This window comes from Biomphalaria glabrata, chromosome 5, assembly GCF_947242115.1.
Source record: "Biomphalaria glabrata chromosome 5, xgBioGlab47.1, whole genome shotgun sequence".
NCBI classification, from domain to species: Eukaryota; Metazoa; Mollusca; class Gastropoda; family Planorbidae; genus Biomphalaria; species Biomphalaria glabrata.
In genome coordinates this window covers 40,909,657-40,935,885 of record NC_074715.1, presented here as the reverse complement: position 1 = coordinate 40,935,885, position 26,229 = coordinate 40,909,657, and the positions used below count along the sequence as shown (strand labels likewise).

At 33.0% G+C, this 26,229-nt stretch overlaps 2 protein-coding genes across 7 annotated transcripts in view; both read left to right on the top strand.

Annotated features, from left to right (window-relative positions):
- The window catches only part of LOC106064964 (mutS protein homolog 5-like), a 29,129-nt gene extending 16,343 nt beyond the window's left edge, over window positions 1-12,786 (top strand). For 2 of the 3 annotated variants that reach the window (XM_056029221.1, XM_013223641.2), the window contains exons 11-28: window positions 324-462; window positions 959-1,021; window positions 1,205-1,276; window positions 1,907-1,963; window positions 2,085-2,157; window positions 2,929-3,038; window positions 3,766-3,846; window positions 4,226-4,271; window positions 4,681-4,722; window positions 4,815-4,911; window positions 5,696-5,785; window positions 6,424-6,550; window positions 7,374-7,598; window positions 7,919-8,062; window positions 8,461-8,598; window positions 9,782-9,855; window positions 10,111-10,234; window positions 11,523-12,786. In XM_056029221.1, the coding sequence (XP_055885196.1) occupies window positions 324-462; window positions 959-1,021; window positions 1,205-1,276; window positions 1,907-1,963; window positions 2,085-2,157; window positions 2,929-3,038; window positions 3,766-3,846; window positions 4,226-4,271; window positions 4,681-4,722; window positions 4,815-4,911; window positions 5,696-5,785; window positions 6,424-6,550; window positions 7,374-7,598; window positions 7,919-8,062; window positions 8,461-8,598; window positions 9,782-9,855; window positions 10,111-10,234; window positions 11,523-12,359 (2,539 nt within the window). In that variant the 3' untranslated portion in view covers window positions 12,360-12,786. Of the gene's footprint in view, window positions 1-323; window positions 463-958; window positions 1,022-1,204; window positions 1,277-1,906; window positions 1,964-2,084; window positions 2,158-2,928; window positions 3,039-3,765; window positions 3,847-4,225; window positions 4,272-4,680; window positions 4,723-4,814; window positions 4,912-5,695; window positions 5,786-6,423; window positions 6,551-7,373; window positions 7,599-7,918; window positions 8,063-8,460; window positions 8,599-9,303; window positions 9,431-9,781; window positions 9,856-10,110; window positions 10,235-11,522 lie in introns of those variants that run through there. The other variant, XR_008777914.1, reaches the window with a different exon arrangement.
- A 2,891-nt stretch (window positions 12,787-15,677) lies between these two features.
- On the top strand, window positions 15,678-25,887 carry LOC106064976 (cytochrome P450 10-like). 4 transcript variants are annotated; one of them, XM_056031037.1, is made up of 11 exons: window positions 15,684-15,866; window positions 16,619-16,770; window positions 18,789-18,980; window positions 20,534-20,730; window positions 21,854-22,044; window positions 22,163-22,383; window positions 22,662-22,781; window positions 23,621-23,869; window positions 24,306-24,474; window positions 25,056-25,099; window positions 25,740-25,887. In XM_056031037.1, the coding sequence occupies exons 2-11, from the start codon at window positions 16,630-16,632 to the stop codon at window positions 25,848-25,850; spliced, it is 1,635 nt and encodes a 544-aa protein (XP_055887012.1). In that variant the 5' UTR covers window positions 15,684-15,866; window positions 16,619-16,629; the 3' UTR covers window positions 25,851-25,887. The 4 variants fall into 4 exon arrangements, with proteins under 4 accessions (XP_055887015.1, XP_055887012.1, XP_055887014.1 ...); XM_056031040.1 differs by lacking the exon at window positions 23,621-23,869 and having other exon boundaries at window positions 15,678-15,866; XM_056031039.1 differs by lacking the exons at window positions 15,684-15,866; window positions 16,619-16,770 and adding an exon at window positions 17,599-18,017.
- Window positions 25,888-26,229: the final 342 nt, after the last annotated feature.

Sequence of the window (26,229 nt, the reverse complement as noted above, 5' to 3'; positions counted from 1 at the left end):
CAATTATTTAAATGTGTATTTGAGGATTAAGTATTAATTGTATGTAAAGTCTGTGCTAAATATGCCTCCATGTGTCTAGTTGAGGTTAAAGTATTAATTGTATGTAAATTCTGTGTTAAATATATCTCCATATGTGTAGTTGAGGTTAAAGTATTATTGTATTTAAAACCTTTCTTGGACATGGTTGCATGTGTATTTCAATTAAAGGAATTAGTTTCATTAATTCGTTGTGTTAACTTGAGAAAACTTTAAATAAGTGTTTCAGAAGTAATTGCAAACTTTTGAGACACTTACATACATCATTACATCTTTTCTTTTTACAGTTATTGGTTTCTTCGTCCACTTAAGAATGTATCAATCCTGAATGAAAGATTTGATGCCATTTCTTACTTTCTGAAGTCTGAGAACAAAGAAACTGTTAATTGCCTTCAGGGTTGTCTTAAAAACATCAAGTATATAACTGTAAGTCTAAAATTTGTTTTGTTTTTTAAATACGCTACACTCCACATTGATGTAAAACAACATCCTCTATTGTGAATTGAGAGTGTTGACCATGAGAAAATATTGGTTACAAGCAAATCAATGTTGGGTATAAGTTAAAGTAAATAAGTAAAGTAAGGTCACTGCTTGTCACATCGTAAATTTCTGTCCTGACTTTTTTTTAATTAAGTTTTTTTTTTTCATTTTGCATACTGGGCAATGTGATTGCTAATTAGAGCTAATTACAGTGTTAAATTTACTGCTTCAGATGAAACCTCAGAAATTGCTAGCAAACAATAATTCCTTTAAAAAAAGAAATATGCTACTAGTAATTTATTATAGGTTTTTAAAAAAAGAATACAACAAAGGACACTAAGATGAGTTCTCAAGTCTCTTTGACTAAAGTAAATGTATAATACTCCTCATGCAGCTGAAAGTTTTTAACAGACTTAATGTTCATTGTTCATAATTATTACAGAAAGTGTTTCTCCGAATGTCTAAAGCCCAGGCCACAGTTGGAGATTGGAATTCTTTATTCAAGGTTTGACTTTCAAAGTTTTTAAATTAGAATGTAATGTCTTACCTTTTTAAAATCAGTGATGCTTGATGCTTTCAAATTTACTAAACAACAAATGGATGCTGTTGAAATAATCTAAATGAGTTGTTTTTTTTAATTTGAAGTTACCTTGTTAAATTTATTGATTAGATCTTTTTTTTTTTTTAGACACTTTTAAGTGCTGTCTCTATTGGATCTATCAGTAGAAATCAACCTCAAAGTATTGCTATTTTTAAAGAGGTATAGTAACTGTTTAATTGCACGTTTTTTATGCTGTCAAAGCAAAATACCTTTTTTATTTTCATTTTAGTTTAAAGCAATTAGTTGTTTTTTTTTGTTTTTTTCTATTAAAGCTATTTTATGCTTTTATGTAACAAGAAAAAGTACATAAATATATTAGACTCAGCAATTAATGAAAACAAAAATTTGAATAAGTTTTATTGAGTAGGCACTAGATAACTTTGGACAATTTTATAGAAATAGGGCTCTTCAGAGCTATTTTTTCCCCACTCATTTTAGAAATTAAGGCTTGTAATGTCTGAGCAACCGATAAACAGGAAAGCCAAATATATATGCTAAATACATATTTCATTACACACACATTTGCAATGCTAAATACATATTTCATGACACCCACATTTGCAATGCTAAATACATATTTCATGACACCCACATTTGCAATGCTAAATACATATTTCATGACACCCACATTTGCAATGCTAAATACATATTTCATGACACCCACATTTGCAATGCTAAATACATATTTCATGACACTCACATTTGCAATGCTCAATACATATTTCATTTATCCTTTATTACAATGACTTGATTAAAAAAAAAAGATATGTTAAAAAAACTTTTTTCTAGATAGGTTCAACCTTTATAGAAGATCTCAATCTCTGCACAAAGCTCATCTCAAAAACTGTAAGTGTTAAATTTTTTTTTAGCAATTTTTAATTGTAAATAAGAACTAATGTAATAGAAACAACTTAATAGTATTATAATATTATTGTCTGTTTTGTTTTTTTGTCTATGTGTACCTCAGATAGATTTCCCAAGTTCAAAACAGACTGGCAAGATTGTCGTGTTACCAAATGTGAATGCTGAATTGGATGAAAGTAAGACCATAGTGTTGGAGATTTTATTGGAATACAAGCTCTTTTTTCTGTTCCACATAAAATGTAATATTAAAATGTATGCTATTAGCTAATGTGATCTAGAGATTATAAAGGTAAAGCTCCTGTTTTGTACATTTTTTCTCTGCCTCCAAAGATCACTTAAGTAGATGATCTAAGTTGTCAGTTTTGTAGCAGATGTTTCTGATAGAAAACATCTAAAGAAAAAAAATCTTCTGTCGGTTAAACAACTTAATTGGTAATTATTGATATTTTGACTAAAGAGGCTGGAAAGTCAAGTCATTAAGAGGTGCTGTTTCTGTTGTAAAATAATAGAAATTATTATCTGTACATCAGTAAAAGTTACCTTCCCCTTTCAGACCTTGCGACGTATGGGACAGAGGGCACCAAGGTCACATCTGTTTCTGTGGGCCTTGAGGGTGTCATGTGGCCAGCACCACATCCAACCACACCTTACTTACTGTACATTAACCTTCCTGGAATGTCAAATTTTTCTCATTTGATTTTCTTCTAGTTCACCCTGCTTTCACACGGTCAGCTTAGATATTCTTTTCACATTTGGTAATACAAAAAAAGATTACTAAGTACTATAATGTAAAGTAGGAATGAGTTAAAGAAGGGATATAAATATTGAGAAATGTTCATTGGGCAAGTTATTAGATGTGATAAATTATATAATACACATTGTTTGCACAAAAGCAGTTTCTCTTACTGTTAATAGCTATAAGATTAAGTGGATTTGATATTTTGCAGAAAAGCGTACATATAATGGAATGTCCTCCTTGCTGAATACTTTGTCTTATGAAGAGATAAAAAGTCTGAGAGTAGACATTGACAAATGTTGTGTGAACTATTACCCTCAGGTTTGTCAGATGTCTGTCAGTTTCAATCAAATCATTTGTATTAGCCTGAAACAAGGATTAAAACTTCTTTTCTTTCTCTGTGATGATATATCCATAGTGACCACAAACAATTTCATTTTTAAACTAGTGTTGTTAAGAACCTCAATAGATAGCACTTTTTAAAATTACAATCCTTATAAAGGCAATGGCCTACAGCATTCAAGATCTTTGCTCTCTCTCTTATTCTATATAATGTCACCTCATCCATGAAAACATTTGCATCATTTAACCAGATAACCAAAGGAAAAGCTCATCAGGTTGAAATTTTGCACAATTATTTCTTGTACCTGACAAAACAAGAATCAATTTTTTTTGTTAGGTATCGAACAAGGGAAAAAAAACATACTTAACATGTCGTGGTATAAGTTAAGTATAAGTTGTGGGGGCTTTAGCCCTGAGTGAACCATTTTTTATGCATTTAAAAAGTGATCACCGTTACATTCACCAGAAACCCCCTCTACCACCCCACCTCCACCCCCCACCTTAAGCTACAAGGTCACAAACAAAGTTGTACTGAAATCTTATACACAACATTCAGCATTGACTAAAGTCAATATTCTAAGGATAAAATTGATCTTAAAATATTTAGGCTTATTTAATCATTTAATTAAAGTTTTGATTTTTATTAAGTATATAATCACAATTGTCAGTTCATAGTTTAAAAAAGTTTTGCAATGTTTTGTTACAGTTAGGTTTTCTTCTTGTTATCAACATGCCTGAAGGACAAGCAGAAGAAGATGACCATACTATTGAAGGTCTAGAGTTCAAGGTTAGTCCAGAATATATAAATCTGGGATGGCTTGTAAGTGGGCTTAGATAATTATGTAATAAATAATTAGCCAGGAAGATGCTATCAAATTAACACATTTTTATGTAATAGCTCCATATGTGCCAAAAGTTATCTAACAGTTTGATAGTTACTGTATAGTTTCTAATGCAACTTTAATATCTTTCAGCGAGATTCATATGTGGCATATATACTTCAAATTATTTTATATTTTACAGTATCATAAAGTTGGCTTAAATACATCATAGAATCAAAAGGTCATTGGAAAGTCATTTATTTTAAACTAAACATTCTTTTAAAATAGGTATTAAAGTAGTGATTTCTCTTGTAGTGATTAACTACATTTTAAATATTTTTTCAGTTTTGTTCAGATAATTTACTCTATTACAAAACACCAAAAATGGCTGGTAACTGATTGATATTAAATAAAATACACTTGGTTCCAAATTGTTTCAAATTATTTTCTGTTTATGGTTTTAAAATTGACAAAGTTGCTTTTTGCTTTGTTCAAAGACACATTTTGATTAGCAATATTTTAAAATCATTCAAGTAGCTTTAAAAAAATGTTTATGTTCAGTTTCTTTAATTTTAAAATTGAAATTTTATTTTGCTTTTTTAACCTGGATCAAAGTAATTAAAAAATTATATAAATTAAATTTGGATTTTTAAAACATTTCACTATTTAAAAAAAAAAAAAAGAAAATAGGTGGTGTACTAGCCAAGGATTTTAGAAATAATTAAGTAATTAATGAAGACATGAGGAGGGAATTGTTATCAATGGTATGATTTAAATAAAGCTTTCCTTCTTTCTTTCAGAACTAGATAATATACTTGGAGATATTCTTGCCAGTATAACAGGTAACAGCTAAAAATTTTTCATGATTTTGCATAAAGTTATAAAGAAAACATACATTGTTAACTTATAACTAGATTGTTTTGTCTCTATTTAGATCTAGAGATTAAGATAATCCACAACTTACAGCTAGTTCTATTGGAACACACACAGGTCATACTGGATGTCTTGGATAAGATTGCAGATCTGGATTGGTAACTATTTTTTTTTTTTTTTACTTCTATGTGCAGACTTTTGTTGATTGATTAGTCATTGCATTTCATGTTTATTATCTGCTTGATTTAAAAAAAAAAGACAAGTGTTTCATTTACTAACTGTCTGAAACTAGTCTAAAATATTGTTATATAGAAAAGATGTCATCCAAAATGTTCTGCCAAATTTATACAGTAACTAGAAAGCTGTGGCAAGATACATTTTTTGTCTTGCTTTAAAAATTATTATTCAGAATAACCTCCTATTCCTTATCACAAGCTAGTGAGCAACTTGGGATTAGGAACTATTATAACAACAAACTAATGGTCAAGAAATCATCTTAATGCCTATAGTATTCCTATCTTCTTTTATTCATTTTTGTATTGTTTATAAAGATAAATTTAAAAGATATCTCTATAGTTAATTAAAACTAATGAAACTTTAATAGTTAAAAAAAAAAAAAGATGAATAAGCATGACATGTAACATATATGCCTAATAATAGGACTGGGTTCTGCTGTAATCTAGTGCTATTATCTTACTTTCATAAATCCTAAATCACTTACTGAAATTTTAATTATAAACAAAATAAATTGTCATGTTTATGTCTCTAGTTAAATTTGAGAATTTAACGAACTTTTCTAGTGTTCCAAACACATGGAACCTACAGAGATTTATTTGCTCATGCCACTCTGAATAAGTCACTACTTTAACATCTTTCAACATTCTTCAATATTAGTTGTTTTTCTTTTTTAAATATTTGTATCTATGAATGTTTTTTTTTCAGTCTTCTAGTGTTATCTTCATGTGCTAGTGAATTTAATTATGTCAGACCACACTTAGTCCAAGATTGTGTCATTGACATTAAATCAGGAAGGTTAGTTTCATTGTAGACATTCGATTTTTAAAAAGTAAGGGTTCAGTATTTAATGATTAGGTTTACATTTGTAAAAGATATAAAATTTTGAAAAAGCTGCTGCCAATATTTGAAAATGTTCTCTTTTGAACCTGGAAGAAATCCTGATTCACTTAATATATTTTAATTATAAACAAAATAAATTGGAAATCAAAGTTAGATGTCATTGTTTTACCTTACTTCCCCTGCCAGTTCCACTCAGGATAGGTGATTCATTTGGACATCATTTATATTTTATTATATTTTCTATTCATACAATGTGATACTATTGGAAAAAGAGAAAGAAACTCAATATATCATAAATGGATCAAAGATTTTTAATAGAATACTAGTCTCTAATTTCACACTTTGTAGGATACACAGTTGAGTTTCAGGAAATAATTGTTTGCACCCAGCGTTTTGTTTTTCTACTTTTATATAAAAAAAAGTCAGTAACCTTTTCTTGGATAATTATACAATTTTTTAAAAAGCATTGTAACTCTAGTATAGCTTTAAAAGTCCTGTCATTTCTTTTAAGAACTAAAATCAAAATACATTTTCTCCTTTAGTTTACAATAGATTTATGAGGCTTTAATCCTCTATACTATTACATTGGTCAGACATCCTTTACAAGAACTATGCTGCAGTCCCTACGTACCTAATGATGCCAACATGGGAGGTGAACAAAGTAAAATGAAACTTCTCACTGGACCCAATGCATGTGGTAAAAGTGTTTACTTAAAACAGGTTTGTTGTTATTTGCAAAGTAGGAAACATGTTATTATATAGACTAATAACTTGCAAACAAAGTTTTTCTATCAATCATCAACTTATAAAATATTGCATTCTCATTTTGTAGATTATACAAAGTCTGAAAGGCATATTAATTTTTAGGGTATGTTTTTAGTTATTTTCCTAGTATTAAAAATATTTTATTTGTATGTGCATCCCATAATTTCAAAAACAAGATGATTTACTCCCACGTAAATTAAAAGTTGCCATTGCCCTGACTGTACCTCATGAAACTGATGGTAAATAGTATTTTTAATTGCAACTTTAGTTTTTGAAATTTAAAAGTGGCATACAGACAACACAAAAACTATAGCATCTTTTCTCTATGGGGGCCATTAAAAATCGTCTTTGATAAAAAAATATTACTATCTAATTTTTATGCAAAGAAAATAGTACCATAAAGCCTAGAGAATAGAATCTATTTCATAATTGATCTAAATATCCAAAGCATGCTGAAGTTCTATTTCAAGGTAATATCTATTAATTTGTTTATTTCCTTTTTCTTTCAACAAAATCTGTTTTAGTATATATTTTCTTGGTTTGTTATAATACAATTTTATATAACCAAGGCTAAAAGAGGTAAAAGGTAACAAAAAAGGTAATCTAAAACTGTTATAGATAATATTTTCTGCCAGAAACACTAAGGCATTGTTATGAAAACATTGATATAAAAATTAATATATTGAAAACTATTTCATTCAAGTTAATTAATTAATTATTTAATTTTTAATTATTTATTAATTCATCCATTCAATCTCACAAATCTTATTTGATAAAGGTTGCCTTGATAGTATTTATGGCCCATATCGGAAGCTTTGTACCTGCTGAGTTGGCCAGGATTGGACCCATTGACAAAATATTCACTCGTCTCAAGTCTGTGGAGAGTATTTCTGAGGGGATGTCCACATTTCTACAAGACAACATGCAAATGTCAGAGGCACTGCGCTCAGCTACCGCCCACTCTTTAGTTGTCATTGATGAATATGGGAAAGGCACAGAATCTGTAAGCTATTAACTTCTAGATCTTGAAAGGGTTTAAACAAAAACAGAAAATAAGCAATTAGCATAATGTATAATGCTTAAACGTGTTAAAAAAAAACAACAACTAACTAACTTATAGACCTTTTTTTTTAAATGGTGCAACATTGTTATTTCTAAAAAACAAAATGAAAAAAAAAAAAGGGGGGGGGGGTTGCATTGCCAATTCAATGTTAAAGAAAAAAAAAGTGTAGCTTAGTAGAGTAAAATTTAGAACATCTATAAGTTAAGTAAATACAAAATGTGATACTGATACCTCTTCTTCTGTGTTTACTATGACTTTAGACTGATGGTCTGGCATTGCTTACTGCTATGTTAAAGTTTTGGATTGAGAAAGGCTCTTCCTGTCCATTGGTCATTGTGTCCACTCATTTTCACAGCATCATTCAACAAAAGCTTTTACCAAAGTCAAAGCAACTTCAATTTCTGGTAAGTCATTGTGTGTTTCATTCTAGACTTCAACATGGAAGGTGAACATTTGTGGAACAATTTGAGATTAAGAAAAACCAAATATTCTTAACATAAGTGAACACAGCATGTATAAGATTGAGCTCTTTATTAGAATGGAATATGTCTGCCTGATGCTGATTTGTAGTGATAATATAAATACAGAGCTAATGAAAACTTACTAATTTATACTAAACAGCATAGAAGATAATTTTATTTAAACAGTTAATATTTTGAATAATTTCTAAACCTAGCAACATGGTCTAATTTGAATAATGTAGAATTAGAATGCATAATTAATCTCTGATGCCTTACATAAAAAGATTAAAAAAAGTCAGTTTTTTTTTAAAAGTTGTTATTGAAATGTTTTCCTCTAACAGACTCTTGAGACCTTGATTCAGATGGATGAGCTTGTGTTCTTGTACCAGATCAAAGAGGGTCACACTAGCTCAAGCTATGCTTGTAACATAGCTGCAGTAGTTGGGATGGCCCCACATATTGTCAAGAGAGGTCAAGAGGTAAGTTTGTTATGTTTAATACAGGCAGCTCATACTGTAAAGTCAGTTTTTGTTGTCATGCAAATAGAAATAGAGATGATCATCTGGCCATTCAAATTAAAAATCTTTAGGTCTGTACATCTTCCTCTGTGGCAATGTTGAGTCTGAAATTAATGATGACTATAAAGTTATGCTTTGTATTTAATTTAGATGATTGTGGCCGAAGCAGTAAGATTACTGTTTTAATTTATATTTGAAACTAATGCATCTATGATTATAGTTAATGGTAAAATTATTTTGATCAATTGAATACAAAACAACAAAACCAACACTTTTAGGTTCATCTAAGATAACTTTGATGTCATGATAACAACATAGCACATTGTAATAAATCAAAGAGAGGCAACTCAATTAGGGTGAACACATTTAAAGATGATGGTTGTCAGACATAGCAATCTTGCTCTTCTTGCCTAGAAGGTTCAGTTTTGCAGTTTCTGTCTTCACTTTCCTACAAGGTTCATCATCGCTGTCCATAATGTTGGCAGAATTTAAGTCATTGGTTAATATGCATGCGTAGGACGTAATCATCTTCTTTTTTGAAGTAACATCTGTATTATGTAAGATAAGATATCACCTCCATCACAAGTACCACAGGGTCACAGTCCATGTCACTCTATCTTATGGTTGTCTTAAGAACGATTATCTTTTCAAACCTTCCACTTGCAGGAACATTCCACTGTTCTCAGACATCTTCTTGACCAGACAATCCACACAGACAACCAAACTGTTCCTCACCTTACTAGACTGTCCACTGGCGATACTCCCTTCTATAACTAGGTGGAACCAGCTCTAGGTTTGTTTCTCCTTTCATTTAGGTCGAAATCAACTGTCACTTCTTACTCATGTAAACAGTCCATTCAAATCCAGTGTTTAACAGTGTGCTGGTGCACACCATAAGCACCTGTGCCTGGGCAGAGTTATTATAGTATTATATCATTTTAAATTAATTATGTTTTTTGAAAAGTCATGGCATTTATCTATTTCATATGACAGTGTTGAAATAGAAAAGAAACCATATATATATATTTATTCTCAAAGTTGGTGTCTGAGGCAGGTGCTTCCTGTACCACTAGCTAGCAATTATCAAGTATAGTGCTATTAACTTAAATAATTCAATAGCTAATCAATGTACTGTTTTACCCAGGTCTCTGACTTAATTAGTCAACACAAAAATGTACCACATATGAAAGACAAACACAGCAAGGAGCAGAAAATAAAGTTAGTATTCTCACAGCATATTGTTTTATTATAGTGGTTCTCAAACCATTGGTCAAGACTTAAGTTTGTCACAAAAGCTCAATTTAAAATCATTTCTACAAATTATTTTGTTTACTTTTAATTTCATTCACTGGGGTATGACTCAAAAAGATTGGGATTTATTGGAAGCATGAACTTCAGTCTTATGTTCAACTACATTCTTAAGCCTGAAAACTTGTTACACAACTTTGATGAGGAATTATTTGTCTTCAACAGGTATGAAACTATTGTCACAGAGTTCCTGAAACTAAATTTAGACTTGGATGACATTCAAAGCTTTTTAAAGAACATTGTTCTCCCATTGGCTGATACTAGCAGTAATATTAAAACTGGAGCTAAAGTAAGTTTTTTTCTTATAGATTTTAGATTGCATATAGGGCTACCAGATGTCCAATGATGTTTCTCTTTTTCTCATTATTCTAGTGCAATTTATCGCTTGGCCATCATCCATTGCCCTGTGATTAAACTTCAGTAACTTTTTTGTTGTTTATAAAAAAAAATGTTATATTTGATATCTGCTTGCCTTATTTACATAAATGTTTATAGGACAAAGAAATTTTAATTTTAGACTCTAAAATTAAAAATGAAAACTCACCATTTCTGAATTTAAAGATCTAGATCTAGGAAATATTTTATGTGATCCAAAGAGAATAAAAATGATTCTAATGATGTTTATTCAAATGTAAAAAAAATTCATAAATAACACCTTTAAAAACACAATGGAAATCATGAGCTTTCTATCCCTTGTCACTATCATCAGAAAAAGCATTCTTAAAAATTGAGAACATTTAAGCACCTCACCTGTATTCACTAAAATGTAAAGAATCTGGATGTTTAACAAAAGTAAACTATTCAAGATGAAGTTTTAAGCAATTACAAACATTTTGGGAGAAGGGAAAACAAATTGAGTTTTCTATATAATACTTTTAAGAAGTTAACATTTCATTTTTTAAGTATTGATTCTTTTTTTTCTAAGAAATTAGGAAAACTTCAAGAGATTTTTATTTCAAATATTGTTATAGGGGAAACTCTTGAGTTTGGGTTAACGACATTTGAATTCTGTGTAAAAAATTGTTATAGAAACCTGGTGGAAATCTGACAGTTTTTGAAATGCAGAAAAATGAAGTCACAAAATATCAATTACTAAGTTATTATAGAAAATAAAATTAAAAAAAATGATATTCATTATCTGTATATAAAAGCACATTGAAAAGTTTAAAAACCATCAGAGGTTACCTTTAAAGAAGTACTACTTTTCATGTATACTTACCTATTACTTCAATCCTACTGTTTAAAGAGACCCAAGTTGAACTATCTCTGGCTCATAGTAGTCATGATGTGGCTAAAGTTCTGGTTAAGTTTAGGTTGGAATTCCTTCTAATTAAACAGGTCTGCTTCTCAACAATGCTCATGATTTAAACTTAATATTCCTTTTTCACATTTCGTAAAAAGAATTATACATGTTTGGAAAGAAAAAGGTTAGGGTTCCATTGTGTTTGTGAGAGGAGAGACTGGGTCAAAATGCACATGAATTTCTGACTAAAATAGTTTTACATTACTGTACTGACAATTTTTTGCTATGGAAAACAGTCAGTAGATTGTATTATTTGTATTATTATTTATTTCAGATTTCCAGTGTTCAGACAATACAGAGACATTTCCCCAGTAAGATTTCTATTGGCCCTACATCAAGTGTCATGGAAGTGCATACAGACACCTCACTGCCTCAGGAAGTCAACCAATCCTCCTCTAGTAGGGCACCGGCTTTCAATGTGGGACTTTTCCAGCCCACATTACTTCAGAATGCTCAGTCTAATGTTCATGAAACTACAGCAAAAACTCAAGCAGGTCCAAATACTGACAGTATTGTGAGGCTCAATTCATTTTGTGATCCTCAAAGAAATACTCAACATTTGAATGTCAAACTAACTTATGATGGCTCTGATGTCTTGGATAGAATACAGAGAACAAAAGAAATGAAAGATATTTTACTTGATTCAAAATTAGATTGTTCATTTCTTGAGAAAAGTTGTCCACATACTGTAGTCACTGAAATCAAGGAGACAACAAATCCAATTGAGAATCCTAAAAGTTGTTGCTCTAAAAACTCAGGAGCAGAGAATCAAACAACAAAACTGTCAGACAGTGAGTCCACGTCATCAGAAAAAAGGAAAGTTGATTTGAGATTTTTATTTAAAGCTTCCAATAAAAAGCCAAGATTGGAACAACGAACTAGCACACCTTTAGGCTGGGATGAAACAAAGTCTAGGGAAGAACAACATACTAGCACACCTATAAGCTGGAAGAATTCTAGAAACCCAATGTCAATAACTGCCATCAAAAAAGAAAAACTTTCGACCCATCCTAGTACATGCAGTGGTACAATCCCAGAAGACAGCAGTGAGACTTCAGAATATAGCCATAAACATGTCACTAGCAGCTCTCCATTTCTAAGTTCTCAGTAATAATTAGCTTTGCAGATCTCTTAGGCCATTGGAGTAATGATAGGAGCGTCATTATTGTTATATTTTTTTTCTGTGATAGTGTTTTTTTGTAAATTAACTTGTATGCCTTCATGTTTTTATTACTAAACATTTGAATTTTGAGTTGTCATTGATGAATTTTGAGTTGTCATTGATGAATTTTGAGTTGTCATTGATGAATTTTGAGTTGTCATTGATGAATGATGTTTTGTTGTTGTTTTATTCACATTATGATGTTTATCTTAAATCAGCTCTGTGTAAACTATTTAAAGTGTGTACAGGATGGAGTTGAAACACTTGTAGTCCTATTCTGTCTCTTTGTTCTAATGCTCTAATAACTCTTTGACTTCCTCTAGAGTCTTTTTTTTTGTTTGTTGCTAAAAGGATTTCAAATAAAATCATAATTTTTCTTTTGGCTTGTGTTTGTTTTATACAATTGAAAACAAAAAATATCCCACTATTTAGTTCTACATATAGAGGTAATCTAGGACACTGGTGATTTTAGACAAGGAAATCTAGGACACTGGTGATTTTAGGCAAGGTAATCTAAAGGGGGGGGGGTGCTTAATTTTGGACAAGCTATTTCAGGTATGATAATCTAGGACATTAATGATGTAAGAGGGTAACCTAGGGCATTGGTAATTAGTGATTTTGGCATGGTATTGTAGGCCTTATGCTCTTTCAGACATGGTAATCTAGGATGGACATAATTAATTTCAGACATGGTAATCATGAAAGGCAAGGCATTGGATAGTCACTATGAAATGAGAGCTTATATAAAAATAATGTCCTTACTCCATACCAACATAGTTTTAGGAAATATAGATCATGTGAAACATAACTAATAGGACTAATTGATGATTTTTTTAAAGGGCTTAGATAATAATGAGCAAATAGATGCCATTTCTCTAAGGCATTTGATTAAGTTCACCACCATAGTTTGCTTAAAAAATTAAAATAGTTCAGTACCGGTATAACTGGTCCATTACTTCATTCAATTCAGGATTTCTTGATAGGGAGAGAATAATAATAATAGATAATAACAGTAAACTCAGGTGTACCTTATTTACATAAATGACCTATTAAAACGCATTAGTTCAGGAACAAAAGTCAGATTATTAACAGATGATTTCATGATAGGCCTATATGAAAAAAACAATACGTTACTGAAATTTTACAAAGAGAATTAGATGAATTACAGAAATGGGAATCAAATTGGAGCATGTTTTTCCACCCATAAAAATGTCAGTAAAAGTAACAAAATAATAATAAAAGCTACTTTTTTTATTCATACTTAACCAATTACACAGACTAAAAACTCAAAATATCAAAGAGTAATCATATATGAAAAATAATCACGGAATTTCATATTGACGAAATTATTTCAAAAAATTAAATCTTTTAGGTTATTAAAAGAAGTTTTTACAAATCAAAGGAACATAAAGCTAAAATACTATTTAACCTTAGATAGACCACTATTTCTTTAAAAACAGAAAACAATTTAGTGAATACCACAAGGTCATAAAATACTCAGCAAGACACAAACATAAAGGGACACATTTCTTATTCCATATGCTTGGACAAAGTTCGTACAAATGCTCCTTTTGACCTAGTGCCATTAGAGCATGGAATGGGTTGCCAGGTAAACCAATGACTTGGCAGAGTTTGAATCACTAATTAACATGCATGATTATATCGACACATGAAATGCGTAGGACGTAATTATCTTCTATTTCGAAGTGACGTCTGTACTTTATAAGATAAAGCCTAGGCCTACTCGCCATATATCTAAATACAAAAGTGAAGCTGAAACAATAAATGATACATGCGTGTTACATAGGTAATGACAGCACTAGGTACACTATAGTTGAATGAGAGAACAGTGTATCCACGTATTAAATAGGGAAAATGTCATTTTTAGCCTTATGCCACTGAAACCTATGCGGCAGCAGTGGGCCCCACTCTTTCATAAGCCCCGCGCTAATTCTACTTGTATAGTATTACATTAACAAAAAAACTAAAACAAATTAATTCCACTTATCTTATTCATGGCAAACCAGTAACACAGACTAAAAACGCAAAATACCTAGGTGTTATAATAAATGAAAAACTGTCATGGAATCCACATATTGATGAAACTACAAAAAAATCAAACAAAGCATTAGGATTTATTAAAAGAAATTTCTATAAATCAAATAAGAACATAAAACTAAAATGTTATTTAACCTTGGTTAGGCCAATAATAGAATATGCATCCTCCGTTTGTGACCCCTCAACTCAAGAAAACATTAAGAAACTGGAACAGACACAAAATAGAGCAGTGAGATTCATAACAAACGAATATTCACATTTGACTAGAGTAACACCTTTAGTAAAATCACTAAATTTAGAAAGCCTTCAGGACAGAAGGCTTAAAAGTAAAGTAGCAATCATACATAAAACACTGAACCATAATCTTCAAATACAAAAACAAAATTTAATAAATACTCTGAAATACACAAAGATAAAGGCACATTCCTCGTCCCATATGCTAGGACAAATTTGTACAAATACTCCTTCTTCCCTAGTGCTATTAGAGCATGGAATGGATTGCCTGAGCTAGCCAGGAAAACCAGTGACTTGTCAGAATTTAAGTCATTGGTTAATATGCATGACTAAATGCATGACGCATAGGACGTAATCATCTTCTTTTTTGAAGTAACGTCTGTATTATATAAGATAAGATAAGATAAATCATTATAACATATAACAGGGTACCCGCGGCCTTCTGATTTTCCAAGGGCTCATGAAAATCTGAAATCATAAAAATCTGAAAAATAGACGAAATTGTCTGGGCCCCGCGCAATCCGTTTCGCATAGGGCCCCGCATTTTGGGCCAGCCCTGTTTCTACCAGTGCATAGATCGAACATTTGAAAGTGCACGATAACTAGACATTTTGTTGACTCCTTACAATCAACACGTGTGTGTGTGTGGGCCGGGGGGGGGGGAACAGTCCCTTCTCACGTCAGTAATGATAAGACTCATCCAGTCGTGACACTCTCAGCATTCCAGTTGTTGTTATACTGAGAGTTGAGAATGTATCTAGAGTCTAACTTCTAACACGATCAATGAAGCTGTATTCGTTGTCAAGTTTAAATATAGCCTGATGGTAGGCCCTATGTGGTTGTTTCCCCTCACACACAGACTTTTCCCACAGTGTGTAAACAAATTAACAAACAACTTACAATAAATATGACGAACCAAATTGGACCCCCCTCCTCCCTCCTCTTGACTTTCTTGATTTTGAAATCTAATTAATAAAACGTTAAAAATGTCACGTGATGAAGAGCAAGCAGATGTGCTGGTGGTAACTTTAAATCCCAAAATTGTCGTCAGAGACTTAATCCTTTCTATTTCAAGACGTCTGCTGGCACCTGCTCCCTAAACACTGGACTCATCGTCAGCCACTCAAGTCATAGTGTGCCAGTTAGACAGCTGACAGAATCTTGGTAAGTTGATTTTTATTTGAACTAGATATGTTTGAGCTTTTTGTTTGCAGTGTTATTTAGTGTAATAGACAGACTAGAATAAAAGAGATTTAAATTTCGTTTGTAAGCATCGTCTACATAACACATGGACAGGATGACTGCCTGGTCGTGCGGTTTGCGCGCTGGACTGTCGTTTGGATTTATCGATGGTCCCGGGTTCAAACCCTGCCCGCCTCAATCGTCCTGCGGGAGGTTTGGACTAGGAAGTAAACTATCTTCAACTCTGAAGGAACATCCGAAATATGTAAAACATTTTTCAACAAACATGACACAGACATTTTCCAGCGGTTACTTTTCTGCTATCGGTTTTTATAAAACAGAATTTAAGCGCTCTCTAAGCTGAGGAGCAAAAAAAGTCGGAAACGAATATAGACTGGGTTATTTTTAATAGTTACAAGACTCCCCCAAAAATGTTTTATTTAAATTTATTTTTTATAAAAGTTCTTTCATCTTTAAAATTCTCCCCCCCCCCCCGTTTTTTTTGTCTCAAACCCCAACTACCATCCACGATATAAGTCTACTCGCTCGAGGCAATCCTAGGCAACATGAAAACATCCAGTAATATATTTTTAAAAAAAATTATGTAATGAACTGTGTATTTAATGCTATAATGTTTGACAGCTCCCTAACCCTTACTAACACCTTTATTTAGGCAACATTCCTTGTCGTATTTGGGCGGTTCAAGATGTTCTACTTTTTATTTTCTTGTCCAGGACTAGTGAATATGTTCCAGGTTATCAAAATCAGCTCCCAAACAGCCATTCATCAGACAGATGCCACTTTGGGCATTGTAAAACGTTACTGGACGCCAAAGAAAATAACTTCTGAACACACTTTACAGAACTTGATCTTAGCAGACGATCAGGTAGGCTTTAATTGTTTGCAATATTTAGAAGCAGTGCTATTTTTGTGACCGGCACCTTTTTGAATGTGGAGAACAAATTATTACTTTTCATGTATTCTAACGTTTATTCTAACGTTTATTATTAATTTATTAGTAGTTAAAAGTTAAGCAATCCATCACTGAGTACCGGCACCTAATCACTATCCAAATAGTGTATTTCTCGAAAATTTCTCTTTATGGCCTAGAAAAGAATGATGGTGACCGTAGAGTTTAGGAAGTTTGTAACATTGTGCCCATGTCCATATATGTATAGAGAGAGACAGGGCCGGATTTAAGTATGTGGAGAACCGGGGCAGGATTTTGTTGAGGCCCCTACAATTTTTAAAGCTTCACTAATAAACCAATTACGAATGAAAATACTTATAACTAAAAGCATGCTATATTTTAGAAGAAAAAATATTAGAATTCTTGTAAATTTAATCTCACTTTCCTTTTTAACAAATATTAAATATGCACATTTTAGTTTTAAAAAAGTGTATATTTGTGAGTTTGTGGAGGGAAAGGTCTTTGGTAGACGCACTGTCGTAAATCCGGAGCTGTATTTACTAACTCCAAGCATGCTACAAGCGTAGACTTCCTAATCACGACATTTTTGTCAGTCGTAAAAATGCGAAAAAAAAACAAACGTTCAAATAAAAATTGAAAAAGGTTCTGACCCGTTGAAATTCGGATATATTTTTATCTGTTTTGTGGAGGCTACTTTCTTTTGGAGGCCCGGGGCTGTAGCCCCGTCTGCCCTCATTTAAGTCCGGCCCTGTAGCGAGAGTAGACAGCTGTATTATTTTTTCAGTACGTCTTTATGTGCTATGAGTGTCTTTATAATGTTGCTGTGTATGTGTGTGTATGTTATTTTGATTGTCATAAAGAAAGCTGTGTCTGTGTGGACCTACTACTTTTCATTAGGTATATGTTATGGTCACTTAGAGGAATGTTTGTGTTTATGCGCTAGAGCGGCACACGTAGTCGACTGTTTGTCACTGAACACGATGCAGGAAACATGGTAGGCCTACATTTGATCACCAACTGACCACTGTCCTGTTTTGATGTCACGAGATTCTGTTCCTTGACTAAACTATTCCATTCACATTGTTCACTTTACAAGTTAGTCTATTAAGTTTCTTAAACATTCGGACAAAAATATTTTATACAGATTGACCTGTCAAAGTAAATTTCTGTTGAAAGTAAGTACTTATTGATACCTGTAAAAAGTAAGTACTTATTGATATAATGATTAAATTTCCTCTGTTTTAACTAGAAACCGGGAATGTCTATGAATATTTAAGAACCACGTTTTGCAAAATCATAAATCATGTAGCCTATCAATAATCTTTGTAAATCCCGAATTCGCTAATTCGGTATTGAAAGTTAAAGCTCTTAGTTTGTATACATTTTAAGAAATATTATTTAAATGACACATTTCATGATACTGAAATATGTATTAGATTAAAAACTTAATTGGTTTTACAGTAAGTAACAGTATGTTATTTATTGCCCCTAAAGTATTCAGAGCGAAGAGAGTCTAGTTCACTAACAAATTAGGATGCATTTTTATAAATATGCAAATAAACAAATAGAATAAATATAGAACATCAATAGGACAACGGAAATCTACTCCATTTCAGTTGTGGAACAAAAAAGCTTGTTTTTCTTGGTTATCACAATGTTGAAAAAAATAATAAATGGCTCAAGGCTCCATTGCACGCTACCAACAACAATTACAAAAGTTTGAATAAAAATTATTTCTAAATAAGATCTCGAAAAAAAAATTGTATACCCTCTTTTTTTTGTTCAGACTCTCCTCTCGTTACCACGACAAAACTTGCTATTAGATCTATATACATTTATGTTAGCATATGTATTATAAGACAACATGATAGTTAATAAGAATTCGTCTTTTTTGTGTTTGGAGGGTTATTGAGTCACAGTATTTTTTTTAATCAACTCTTGAATAAATTAACATTTTTTAATGCCGGTGTAAGCTGAGTCGTCACACCAGTCAATGCCCCGTGAGAGATTATGTCAGTCAAGTAACTCAAATTACAGAAGACTCCACACCAATGGTGAAAATTCTTCCATTTAGTAAAGTTCCTGGCCCCCGAGGCTTACCCGTCATTGGAACATTGTTTGAGTACTTAAAGAAAGATGGGTTAAAGTTCAACAAAATGTTTGAAGTAAGTTTCAACCAATTTAATACTAAGTTTTGTATTTGTTTACAGTTTTGTATTTGTTTAAAGTTTTGTACATACTTATATATAGGCCTACTATATGTCTATGGTTTTGTATTTGTTTTGTTTTGAATTTTTGTTTTGTATTTGTTTACAGTTTTGTACTTTAGTTTTGTATTTGTTTCATTTTTTTTTAGTTTTTTGTTTACATTTTTGTTTATAAAGTGACAGAATGGACAGAACAAGTAAACAAGGAAAGGGACTTAAGAACAAGAAAGCTAATCCAATTGTTGTTTGCAACTTTCAGTCGTAAAAAGGCTTCAGCTCATCTCGTAGAACACTTTCTCTTGCCACTTGGAATACGTAACACTATTCTGGAGTAGCTTTCTCTTTCACCTACAGACATGTAACAAAACAAGCGCAAATCTCTAAGAATTATTCCTTTAAATTTACTAGAAGGGAAAAAAAAAAGGGGGGGGGGGTATTTGTTTTCCTATAAATGAATAAAAATTATTCAACATAAAACTTTTCACTTGAGGACCTTTCGTTTCAGTAGATGACTTTAAGCATGCTAGAAGTTAGAGGGTAGGTCTTGAAGAATGCTATTGAAAATAATGTATCCTCTTTATACACAACCAGAAAAACTATTAATAGCTAGATTTATTGTGTGTATCCTGTGTACAGAATGAAGAGTAGAAAAGCCAGGTTTTTTTTTCAAGATCTAGGTTGATTTTTAGCAATGCAGAATCAAAATTTTAAAGTTCTTCTTTGTAATTTCAATATCTTATCTTATATAATACAGACGTTACTTCAAAAAAAAAAATGATTACGTCCTACGTGTCATGCATATGACCTAAATTCTGCCATGTCACTGGTTTTCCTGGCTAGCTCAATATGGAGGATGTATTAGACTTTCACTTTAATGACTTACAACTTTTTATAAAACAAATGGGCAACTAACTTGCGGCAATAAAGATTTGAAGTTGTTTCGGATGTTCCTTCAGAGTTGAAGTTGTTTCGGATGTTCCTTCAGAGTTGAAGTTGTTTCGGATGTTCCTTCAGAGTTGAAGTTGTTTCGGATGTTCCTTCAGAGTTGAAGTTGTTTCGGATGTTCCTTCAGAGTTGAAGTTGTTTCGGATGTTCCTTCAGAGTTGAAGTTGTTTCGGATGTTCCTTCAGAGTTGAAGAGACTCTACATCCTGCTGGACGACGACGGATAGCAGCTGGCTGGGTTTGAACCCAGAACCCTCTAGCGACCGAACGACAGTCCATCCCGCATACCACACGTGATACGAAGATAAACTGACAAGCATTGAAAATATTGTAAAAACAATTGTTTAAAGTATCAAATTGATCCGAGAATGGTTGTGGGTGAAATGTGTACAATTATTGCATGGGACAAACCCCAATTATTTAACCCTGTTCTCTGAATACCGAAGAATTATTGACATAGTTTAGTTAATCGTGAGAATCTCCAATAACTGTGTGAATAACATGCTATTTACAGATATAACATTTTAAACATTTGGCTGTAAACATTTGGCTGTACTTCTTTCCCAGGTTTACAGACAACGTGCACTAGAATATGGGAACATTTTCAAAGAACGAGTCGGTCCTATGCATCACGTGGTCATCAGCTGCCCTGTAGAATACAGCAAGGTGATCAATGCTGAAGGCAAATATCCCGTCAGGATACAGATGTTGCCTATTGCACACTATAGAAAACTAAGAGGCCTTGACCTTGGCTTAGTTAATGCGTAAGTTGGTGCTTTGGTTGAAGACCTCTGTCACTGTGTATAAACAAACACTCGTGGTACGTCTGGTATAATGCAAGTAATAAAATAGAATACACTGCAGGTATCATTCAAATATAAAGGAAAAAGGCGAAATGGTAATTAACCTCCTATTTTGTTGACACGGTCGTTGCCCAAAATATTAATTGATTAGTTCTTGATTTGTTCTTGATTAGTTCTTGATTTGTTCTTGATTAGTTATTGTATCTACGCTGACGATGCTGTGTGATAAACAGATTATCATAATCTCATCACGCAGTTGGGTGTGGAGGAATAGTCTTTGTTTGTCGTAGTTTAGATGGTAGTCCGATCTTAATGTCTTTAGTGTAGACTTGTATATACGAGACTAAGATCTAGAACCATTCGTTTCCTAAGTATCTCCCCTTATTTTGGTTGTCATTAAGCTTGTGACAAATGTCAAAGTCACGAGTTCCAGGCTGTTAGGCCCCTTCACGGATGGTCGCAGGCCCCGCCTCATCTGGAGTTATTAAAGAAGTCTCCTTATTTTTCCTTTCAAATTGCATTCTTTCTTAGCTATTTCTGATTTACTTAAAGACTTATTTTAAGACATGTATTTCTAAAACTTTTTTTAAAATGTGTAAAGATTTTTAGAAATGAAAGATTGAATATATAAATTCAATAAGTCTATCACTTTTACCTTCACCTATACCTTAGTCTGTTGGACCACCACACATGATCTGTTCACCGTATTCCTCAGTTCCTCTATCTTTTGCCTTAACTAGTTATTTCATGTTTTCTCATCTCTTTTTCTGTCTGCCTCTTCTTTTATCTGGTACAGTTCCCTGAAGGGAGGTCTTTGCGATCCATGACGACCATGTGATGTTGCCATAACATTTTAGTTTGCGGTTGTTGTTTTTTGTGATAGTGATCAGCAGGCCATCGTGAGGCGTAATTGCCAATGTGATCAAGTTTCGAATCTCATCTGTAATGCGTCTTTGTAGATGATACATACTATCCTTCTATAGCATCTAGCTTGTATGTTATGAATTGAGAATCTCACACAATGTTAACCTAAGTAGATATACACACACCTACGCAAACATAATATATTTTCACATTTTAAAAGTCAAGGGGAAGAATGGTACAAGACTAGAACCATCGTAAGCAAAAAGATGCTGAAACTGTCCGAGGTGCTGAGATTTAGCGAAGAGATGGGGCAAGTGGCAGACGACTTCGTCACCAGACTTGATACTGCAACAAACTCACTAGGAGAAGTTCCAGGCCTGGAATACGAACTTTTTAAATGGACCTTAGAATGTAATTTTTATTTCTTACTTTCCAATAGCTGAAAATATATGTATTCGAAACCAACTTAAGTACATTAAAAAATAACGAAATAAGCTACTGAATGGTTGAACTATTCCTTCTATTTCAGCCATAGGTACATTTCTGTTCGAAGAACGCATTGGTTGCCTTGGAGATAAGCCCACGCCTATAGCTCACAGTTTCCTTGAGAATGTAGAGGGCTTCTTCAGGACCCTCCAGCCCCTTCTGTTTGACGTGCCTGTCTATCGAGTATGGCCTACCGACACCTGGAGACAGTTTGAACACTACGCTGACAACATCATGAGCATAGGCACATTCTTAGTTCATAAGGTCATTTGAATAATTTAATTGTTTAAGCGCTGTTACGTGAAAACACTGCATTCATCTTTGACCTTAGGAATTTGAAGACGATTCTATATTTTTATTTTACTAAAAGGTATAACTCTTATTGATAAAGGTAATTGAATGTGTTCGTTTGATAATGTGTCACGGAAATTGAAAACATAATGGTAGATTTGTCCCAATTGTTTTAAAACTTTGATATTGTGAACTTCAAGAGACCGACCTTACTAATGTCAATATTTTTTTTTCTTGTCCCATGTGTCAAGTCTCTTGAAGAAAGTGCTTCTAGTTCAGCATTTATCAACTATCTGGCCAATGACTGTCACATGGCAACACAAGAAATTACTGGATTGGTTGTTGACCTTCTATCTGCTGCTGTGGAAACGGTAAATTTGAAAAACTTTTCCATAAGATTCATTACACGTGCATTGGCTATTGGTTTAGAGGAACACAATATAGGAGTCAACCAGGGAAAGGGGGAGAAGGTGGAAGTGTGAGGGAGGATGGATCTCTTATTACCAAGGCTCCACTACTGTGGATGTTCAAATATGTTCAATTCATACGAACGCTTACTATTCTTGGAACGTTCGGATTTTACGTAACGCCAAAAACTTTTTTTTACCCCCCACCTCTACCCCAGGTAACAAATAGTAACAAAATTAAATACCCTCCTCCTCCAACGTAGAGTAACAAAACAAAAAACTTCGAATTTTACAAAAGACTTGTTTATTAATTATTTTCCCAAATTACAATTTTCGTCCTGGTATCTACAGAAACAATGAGAAAACTATCTTCTATCGGCGCTTTGATGACGTATTCAGTGTGTTTCTATACTGTACATGTATATCAGGCGGCCGCCGGATGGTGTTAGAAAAAAACGCGGGGTATTTTTTTTCCCTTTTATTCTGTTGAAAACCCGAGGTATTAAAGTCGGACACGCGAATGTCAATGAACCAGTGTATCTGTCAATAATAATTTACATTTATAAAGCGCTGTTATCAAACATAATGTAGTAGGCCCGGGCTCTTTGATAACATAACAAACATAAACACGAGAGTTAAAACTTACTGATCTTAAAAGTTTTATTTTATCTGAATAATTTTTTTTGTTACGTAACTAATCTTTAGACCCCCCTCCCCACTTGTTAGGAATCGTTAGATTTTTAATCCCCCCCTCCTCCCAATAGCCGTTACGTAATGGCTGAACGTTCTCTTCTGTCTGCTAGACGTCTGCAGCTACTTTGTGGTCCTTGTACAACTTGGCTCAAAATCCCCATGTTCAAGAAAACATTTTGCAAGAGATCAACGACGTCAAGGTGAAGAATGGAGGCACCATCACGGCAGAACAGATGAGTAAACTCCCTTTGGTCAGGGCCGTGGTTAAAGAAACACTCCGCCTCTACCCCATCACATTCGCCACCAGCAGATATCTGCCAGAAGACATCGTTCTGAGCGGGTACAACATACCAGCAGGGGTAATACTTCCATTTGGTTCTATCTTTTCATGTTCTCTGGTCTTGAAGCAATAAGCCTAACGCACTTTTTTTTTTAAAGTTTAGATTAGATTTAAGGCGAGAGGGAGAAAGCGGAATAACAGATCTGATGACTTTCGAGTTTTTGTCATTTCACATGCTGTTGCATTTAAAGAAGTTTTCGAGTCTAATGAGCTGAATTGTAACGAGCTGAGAGCTGTTGTGGAAGATCATAGCACTGGTGAAACATACCTTAAAACTATCACATTTTGTAATCGGGGAATACTCGGAATACCTTTAAACTTTAAGATGTAGATTTTACTTTTATTATTGATTTAATATTGCATAGAATTGAACTGTACATTTTAGATTGGTTTAGTTAGTTATATTCTACCACTGACTAGACTCAAGAAGGCTTTCTTTATTTCTTGCACTTTAGAACCATATCCAAGCCAACCTGTATGGCATGTACCACGACTCCAGTCTGTTCCCTAAACCTGAAAGCTTCCTGCCAGAACGTTGGATGAAGACGAGCGATGTCCAAATGGATCCTATAGTAAAGTCCACGTCACAGCTGGTCTGGGGACATGGTGCCCGCATGTGTATCGGTATGCATCATCTAGCACTCATACAATAGTCACACATTAACATTAGTATCCTTAAATTAATAGACTGTGTATTTGTAAGAGCAAGAATGCAGTAGAGTTACATTTTCATTCCAGTCTAGCAGTGAATTTTTCACCTACTAGGTCAAAGACGTGAAATAGAAAACCTACTGCTTCTAGGAAACTTTTCCATTCTTTTGTTCATTCTCAAAATGTTTTAATAGACTGCTTAGCTTTTTTCTTTTTTAAATTTTACATTCAAGGTTTAGACTGTTAAATGGTTGATATCCAATCAACATTAAAGGCCTAACATGTACAAAATATACAAAATACATAAAACATCACTAAAGTTTCCGTGATGTACTTTTGAAACAATTCACTTCTTCCCTACTATGTAGTCATGTTTTTGTGCTAGATTAACTTGTTCAGTTATTAACTTTTCTAGTTATCCTTCATATCAAAGACTGTTGATAAACTAAAAAATCCAAACTTGACTATACATTGTCCATAAGATTTAAAAGTCTAAACTAGCAATGCACTTTATTAGCCAAGATGTACTACTATTAGTTTACTGCTCCTTCTAGGACGACGAATCGCTGAACAAGAGATGCACATCGTCTTAAGCAAAGTAAGTAGCAGTTTTAAATAGAGACACATTGGCGTCCAGACTGGTAACTTTTCTGTGTTTCGCAATTCATTATAGTGGGATGCTGTTCAGTGGGTGTTTAATTATTTTATAGAGTGATGCTGTTCAGTGGGTGTTTAATTATTTTATAGAGTAATGCTGTTCAGTGGGTGTTTAATTATTTTATAGAGTGATGCTGTTCAGTGGGTGTTTAATTATTTTATAGAGTAATGCTGTTCAGTGGGTGTTTAATTATTTTATAGAGTGATGCTGTTCAGTGGGTGTTTAATTATTTTATAGAGTAATGCTGTTCAGTGGGTGTTTAATAGTTATAAAGCGATGCTGTTCAGTGGGTGTTTAATAGTTATAAAGCGATGCTGTTCAGTGGGTGTTATTGTTATAGAGCGATGCTATTCAATGGGTGTTTAATAGTTATAAAGCGATGCTGTTCAGTGGGTGTTTAATAGTTATAAAGTGATGCTGTTCAGTGGGTGTTTAATAGTTATAAAGTGATGCTGTTCAGTGGGTGTTATTGTTATAGAGCGATGCTATTCAATGGGTGTTTAATTCTGTTATAAGAGTGATGGTCTTTTGCTAATTTGTTTGGTCTGTTATTGATGCAAACTTTATTATAAATTCACAGATCGTTGAAAAATTCCAGCTGAGTTATCAGCATGATGACTTAGAGCCTGTACTAAGTACTATGATGGTTCCAGACAGACCTGTGAAAATTAAGTTCACTGCCAGACATTAACATTTGAAAACAGACCAATAAAAACAACTGTTCCATACACTTAAATAAGTGTTGTGTTACTGTTCTGTATGTTTTGTATGTCACGTGTCGACGTGAGGAAGTATGATGAAGAGTTAAATTTAGTATCAAATTATTTTAAAAGTCGGGACACATCGCAGCAGTGTAAAAATGTTTGGGAATAAACAATCATACACTGTATACATCTGATTAGAAAGCCATTATTAGCAAATGAAATCACAATAGGTGAACACAAAACATTAGCAAACACACACACACAGATGAAATATTTTGAATTTGAGTAATTAAAAAAATATTTTTGTTAAGGTTTCGCCAAATGGTGATTAATTTATTTCCATCTTTTTTTTTTGATAAAAAGAAC